At 48.1% G+C, this 6,481-nt stretch overlaps 1 protein-coding gene across 3 annotated transcripts in view; it reads right to left on the bottom strand.

Annotated features, from left to right (window-relative positions):
- Positions 1 to 769: 769 nt before the first annotated feature.
- The window catches only part of SLC25A37 (solute carrier family 25 member 37), a 48,526-nt gene continuing 42,814 nt past the window's right edge, over positions 770 to 6,481 (bottom strand). For 2 of the 3 annotated variants that reach the window (XM_030937345.1, XM_030937344.1), the window contains exon 4: positions 770 to 4,965. In XM_030937345.1, coding sequence (XP_030793205.1) covers positions 4,445 to 4,965 — 521 coding nt within the window. In that variant the 3' untranslated portion in view covers positions 770 to 4,444. The remainder of the gene's footprint in view (positions 4,966 to 6,481) is intronic. The other variant, XM_010357048.2, reaches the window with a different exon arrangement.

Raw genomic sequence — 6,481 nt, 5'->3', positions numbered from 1 at the left:
CAATTTGTTGGCTGATTGATTCTGCGGTGGAGGGAAAGGGAGGATATCTGTTGAATGAATCCGTAGCTACTGGAAGCAGACCATCTGTGCCGCCCACCCCAGAGGAGGGGAAGCAACCACAAGTTGGAGTAGCACAGCACTGGCCATAGGTAAATCACAAAACAGGGAGTTTATCCCAGCGTTCACCATCCACTAACCATCACCCCTTCCCACCTCTGGGCACCCCTGCATTGGCCAGCTCAGGCCTGACCTCAATTCTGACCCTGCATCCTGGCAGGCCAAAGGGCTCCAGTGGTCATACTGAAGGTGGGTGCTCAGACTTTCAAAATTGTGGGAAGAGCCAGAGTCATCCCTGGCTTCTCAAGGGGGTCCAAACCTTCCCTCCTCCCACCTCCAAAAGAGGTCACGTTCTCTGGCTTAAGCTGAGGTTTAAGACAGAGAAAATAGGCTTGAGTACAGCATGTTCCAAAGAACCACTTGCAGCCTGCCACATCCAGGCTCTCACGATGAGAAAGAAAAGTGCCACCCTCCCCAGCATGGTGAGCCACGCCAGTGGGAGGGCTCCCGCTCCTGCCCAGCAAGACAACGCAAACACCACCATCAATCTGCTTGCCCTGGGGAAATGGGGTTGCAGGGGCAGTTCCTACCAAAGCTGCAGACCTTGGTCCTTAGTGCTCAAGAGGAACAGGCATAGACCCCGTGAAGGACATCCCCTCTTGCCATCCACTCCCCTCTCATTTCAGGATTCCCACCACAGAGCCCACAACACTTCGAAGATCAGTACTTTATTTTCTCTAGCTCCAGTGTTGTAACTGTAGCAGCATATCAGAAACATCCCCACACAAAAACACACAATTCTCCCCTTCTTCAAAGAGCTGGCAACAGTTGAGAGGCATAAACAACAGTTACTACAGGCATTTGAGAAATTTAAGAAATAACACTTGCTCACCCTTAAAACATACATTGTGCGTCTTGCAGGGAGGAAGCAGCAGTACATACATTTGTCATTCGAAGACACAATCATCCTTAAATAAAGTTAAATAAAACCTTATTGGCATAACAATGTGTTGGAGATGCAGCTTTATGGGGACTTTGGAGGAAGATGCTTGGAATAAGACATGAGCATTTTAAAAGAAAAAAATGAAAAAAACAAACTACACATAGAATGTAACCCAGTAAATAGATTCAATGCAAAGTTAAGAAAACATATCATGAGGGAAAGATTTCACCCATTTGGAAAATATCAGTTTATTGTATAAAGCTTTAATCTACAGGTAGTTGAACCTCAAATCATGGTTTGGGCAGAAGAGCTACTCACACACATACCACATAAAAGTATGGGTCCTGTACCCAGGTGACACTGACTGGCTGCCGAGGTCACTCCAAAGACACCAATGACTGAGTACGTGCCATGATTATACTGAGTTGGTCACCAGGGTGGGATGGCGGGGTGGGGAGGCCACTTACTATTTCGCACTTTGCAATGTCAAAGTCACAATCAAAAATCAAACTGCAGTCTGCATGGGGCAACAACACCAACGTTGGAGATAAAGGCCATAGAGGAAAGTTCATTTCTACAAAATTAATGAACACTTGTATCTGCTTAGTGCTTCACAACTTTCAAGGCTTTCCTCAACCTCCTGATGACCAGGCATGCAGGCTGGCCATGTGGTTCCCCCAGCTGACCCATCCCTCATCACACAGGGAGGGGCCTGCAATCCGGGCCCACAGAGCTCCAGCTTCCGGTTTTCGCCTTTTCTTCTGTTTTTTTTTTTTTTTTTTTTTTTTTTTTTAATTTATTCATTTATTTTTTTGAGACAGAGTCTCACTCTGTCACCCAGGCTGAAGTGCAGTGGCATAATCTCAGCTCACTGCAACCTCCATCTCCTGGGTTCAAGCAATTCTCTTGCCTCAGTCTCCCAAGTAACTGGGATTACAGATGCCTGCCACCATGCCCAGCTAATTTTTTGTATTTTTAGTAGAGATGGGGTTTCACCATGTTGGCCAGGCTGGTCTCAAACTGCTGGCCTCAAGTGATCCGCCTGCCTCAGCCTCCCCAAAGTGCTGGGATTACAGGCGTGAGCCACCACACTCGGCCTTCACCTCTCCTTCTTGCATTCCCCTAACCAAAGGAGTGCTCCTAGAGAAATCAAGTTTCTTTTCTAAACACCAGTGAAACCAAAATCCAGTAGGAAATACCTTGCTTCAGTGTGGCATATCTTAAGTGGACCAAAAGAGGTGGTAGGATAAACTTTTTACAATTTGCTTTAAATTCTACTTTGAAATTTATAATTTGATTTTTTCCCCTCCATTTGCAGAATTTAACACCATTTAACACAAACCCAAGGCAGGTTGAAAGCACAGATGTAAACATTTTCAGCAGCATCGTGGACTCTACGGCTTTCTGCATCCTCATGTGGACTGAGGCTGCAACTGGTTTTGGGGTGTAGGGGGCAGAGCAGAGAGGAGGTATTAACCCCCAGATGGGACCGGACAGCAGCCAAGCCCCACAACCCAGCTTCAAGGGGCTGTTGACAGGGTACACGTGGGAGGTACTCAGTTTGACTCTTTCCCATCCCTGATCTGAAAAAGTAAGTCAACTGACTGATAAAATTCCTCATCGCTATTAGGGCAAAATCTACGCCCCAAGGCACTGTGTGCATGGTCCCAGGATGGAAATTCTCCACGTATTACTTCCTAGGCAGTTACTTCCTAGGCAGTAGCACCACTCAAAAGAATCCAGGCCTGCACCTCCTCGGTGAGATGCACCACACTGACCGTGGTGGGTGGCGGCAGGTCAGGACCTGGCTCACTGAAATGCAAACACACATGAGCTTCCTGCTTATTTTCAAAGACAAGCTCTGGTGAGGGCTCCAAATCGGAGACAGTGCAGCTCGTCTCATCAGTATCCCCTTGCACGGCAGAGTGGCAGAGCAACAAATGGCACAGTTAGGGAAAACGGGCTTGTATTTTCTCTGGGCGGCAATCTGACTCAGCACACACCATTTCAGAAAGTGAGGCTGCGAGGCCTGTGTTCTCGGGTGACACAGAGCGGACAAGGATGCAGAATGACTTCTGGAGAGAGGTCTTCTGACTTGGGCATGAGGGTTCAGGTGAGACCTCAGCCACAGGGCCCTAGCAGATAGCCCTGGCTTTTGTCACATGCGATGAGAAGCTGTGACATTGGAATTAATGGTTGGGACAAGACAGGGGGACAGACAAAGACCGGAGACATGTTTCCCTAGACTGCACAGGGAAACACAGGAGATGAGATTCAGTCAAAACACACGTAGATCACGTTACCTGAAGTGACTGAGTTAAAAGGCTGATGCAGGTCAGTCCTAGGATGAAGGCAGGATTTACCCCAAACACCTGCGCCACCAGCCGCCAAATGCTGCCTATCAAGGGCTTCTAAGTGCTGGCCTGGGAAGGCAGGCATTCACATCACTCACAAGGGGAGGAAGCGGTCTCAGCAGGTTTATGTCCAGTCACCCTAATTCTGCTGGGCTCCACCACCCTCCAGCGGGCGAGATCCTGCCACCCGGCATGTATGCAGGTGTATACACAGCAAAAGAAAATGGGCCAGGGCCAGATCTCTGGTCCTGGAATTTTGGGGAAAGACAAAGGAAAAAGGCACATGAAGGTGGCTGATTGAATTTAAAAGAAAAAAAAAGGTAGCTGCAAGTGACATATCATTATTTTGACATTTTTTTTTAACGTACCTTTTTTTCCCCCATCAAAAGAGAAATTCAAAATATAAACTTTATTATTTTACATTCAAGTGAAACTTCCATCTGGAGGGGCTAAACACAGCTGCAGGTCACATTCAGTGATTTATTACTTTGGTGCCTTTTTCGTTCACCTGATGGAAGAATTCAACCCTCTCATTTAAAAACAAAACAAGAACAACAAAAACAGCTGGAGAGTCCCAGCTGCAATACTAGGTGTAGACACGCATATAAGCACACACACAAATTCAAAAACTTCTACATAGAAAAATAAAGGATAAACATTATCCATCTATTTTGTACTGTGTAATGGAACTTTTATATACATAAAAAATTTTTTTTGTTTACTGTTTTCAGTCACTGCAAATTTTCTTCCCTCCTCTGGGATCTAAGGATCCAGGGAGGAGGCTGCCACAGTGAAGCAGAAAAGCTACATTCTGCCCGGGGAGGAAGAGAAAAAGCAATTTCTCACTCCCCTTCCAAAGTCTTTCCTGTCCACCACCGCCTCGGATGTCCCTGCAGACAGCCTTCCGGTGAGCGGCCATCCCGTCCCCTCCTCTCTCTAAGGCATTGGGGAGCAGAGGGCCCATAGGCAGCACCCTGCAAAAAAAAAAAAAAAAAGATCTAGCTGTGAAGAGAGGGCAAGGGGCTGGATGCAGGCAGAGAATGACTTTAAGAAGAAAAGATTCTATGATCCCTTCCCACAGCCTGTTCCTTTAGTATGGAGCTCGATTTTCCAGCTGGCGCTTGGTGAGGAAGTACTTGAAGAACTCATAGACAGACCAAGAAATGGCGGTGGAGGGCATCTGGTAGATGACACGCGCCTGGATGCCTTTGAAGTAGCCGGCCAGGCCGTTGAGCTGGTACACCGTCCGGAAGGCATTGGCCATGCCCGACAGCCGGCCGCTGATGTTGGCCAGCGAGAGGGCCACGTTCTCCTGAGTGTTGAGAAGGGTCTTACATACGTCCAGGGGGGTCGTGGCGGCCGCGGCGAGAGCCCCGGCCAGCCCGCCTGAGATGATGTGGGACTGCGGGTTGTAGGTCCGGTGGGGATTGACCTGCTCCTGCAGGAACTCGTAGGTGATGAAGTGGATGGACTGGAAGGGGATGTTCATGGTCAGCTGCGTGGTGTAGCTCCGGTAGAAGGCCCCCAACCCCTCGGTCCTCCACACCGTCCGGATGCAGCTGAGAGCTGACCGGTGCTGCGAGTTGTACATCTGCAAGCGCTGCTTCACCACTGTGGTTGGAACCGTGGGGTAGGCCAGACGGATAGCCAGTGGGCAGTGGGTTGGAGGTGGCCCCACCCCAGGTCGGAATGAAGCCAAGCCATAAAGAGAAACAAGCCAGTTAGACACCGGAAACAGGCGAGAGCCAGCACACACAGCCCTAGTCTGAGCAGCCGCGGAGGGCCAGCTCCTGGCAGACCCGGGTTATAATCCATTTCTATTTCCAGGACTCATGCCTGGAAGGTGGCTATTTCCTTAAGTTTCTCCTGCCTGAATCTTGCTGAAGGCCGCCCTCAAACCAGGCAGTCACTTCAGACTAGAGTCGCTGATCTATTTCCCAGATCCTGGCTGCCCCTGGTAGGAACCCTTAGGACCCACCACCAAGCTGAATCCTGTCCCCTGTCCCCCTGCCCTCCTCCTTCCCCAGCACATCTACTGGAAGCGTGTCCCCTGGTGTATTCACAGGGGTTTGTGCCTCTAGCGGTAATTCTAGCTTCTGTGACACAGTGCGTTTGAAATAGACACTAGAATTATGTCTGCCCAAGTTCAATGACATTCTAACTGGAGTTCACAGGACAAGAGGCAAATGAGACTAACTGTGGTACCTTAGGCTCAGGGTTTTAATGGCCTCATGTATTGCCAAATAAATACACACAATGTGCTTTTCCTTACTTTTAAAAGAAATAAAGACTGTCAGTCAATAGTTATGACAAGGAGAAAGAGACAGTTTGAACCTCACTTTTTTCTCCTTTAAAAAAGACAAACAAAACCCTTGCTTGGTTACACGAAGTTAACTACCTGTTTACTGACCTGAATGAACTGCCCTAAAAAGCAGCCCAAGATATACAATATGTAAGTGAATATTTATTTGGGCATTTTTAGGTTTTTCATTGAACTACTTCCTAGAAGGGTTTCCTCTCCCCACCGCCACTTACCTAAGAATGCCTCTTTCCTGCCCCTAAAACACTCTGTCTTGAACACATTCATTACGGGACAAGCCATGAAGGCAGGTCAGTTTACTTAAGGGCATCACATCTCTTGAGAAAGATAATGTGTACAAAATAAAACAGAACACGCACTGTCTTTCTCAGCTCTCTACTTTGTAAATAAAAAGGGGGAAACATGTGTGTCCTTCCAGCATGCCTTGTGCAGCACACGACAAAAAAATCAATGGGAATGGAGAAGGTGATTTTCTTCACCTGCCCATTGGCTCAACCTCAGTACCCAGACCACAGAGACTCCCCGCCCACCTCCCAACCTGCCCCATCACAACCCTGAAGGGCAGACCAAGTCCTTTATCTGCTAGAACATGGGGGGTAGCTGAGAGCAAATTTAATAGCTTCACCTTAAAAGACAAAAGATAGGCAAACATAGCATAAGACTTAAAATGTTGAAACTTTTCTCTCCAATTCTCCCTTCTGGCCAGGAACTATTTTCAGATGAGGCAGAAAGGTGAAAAGAGCTCCACAGCTCACCTAAAGCCATCACCTGGTAGAGAATGACCCAGCTGAAGGCCTGCCTGGTGCC

This window comes from Rhinopithecus roxellana, chromosome 9, assembly GCF_007565055.1.
Source record: "Rhinopithecus roxellana isolate Shanxi Qingling chromosome 9, ASM756505v1, whole genome shotgun sequence".
In the NCBI taxonomy this organism is placed as follows: domain Eukaryota; kingdom Metazoa; phylum Chordata; class Mammalia; order Primates; family Cercopithecidae; genus Rhinopithecus; species Rhinopithecus roxellana.
This window is presented reverse-complemented; position numbering and strand designations above follow the sequence as displayed.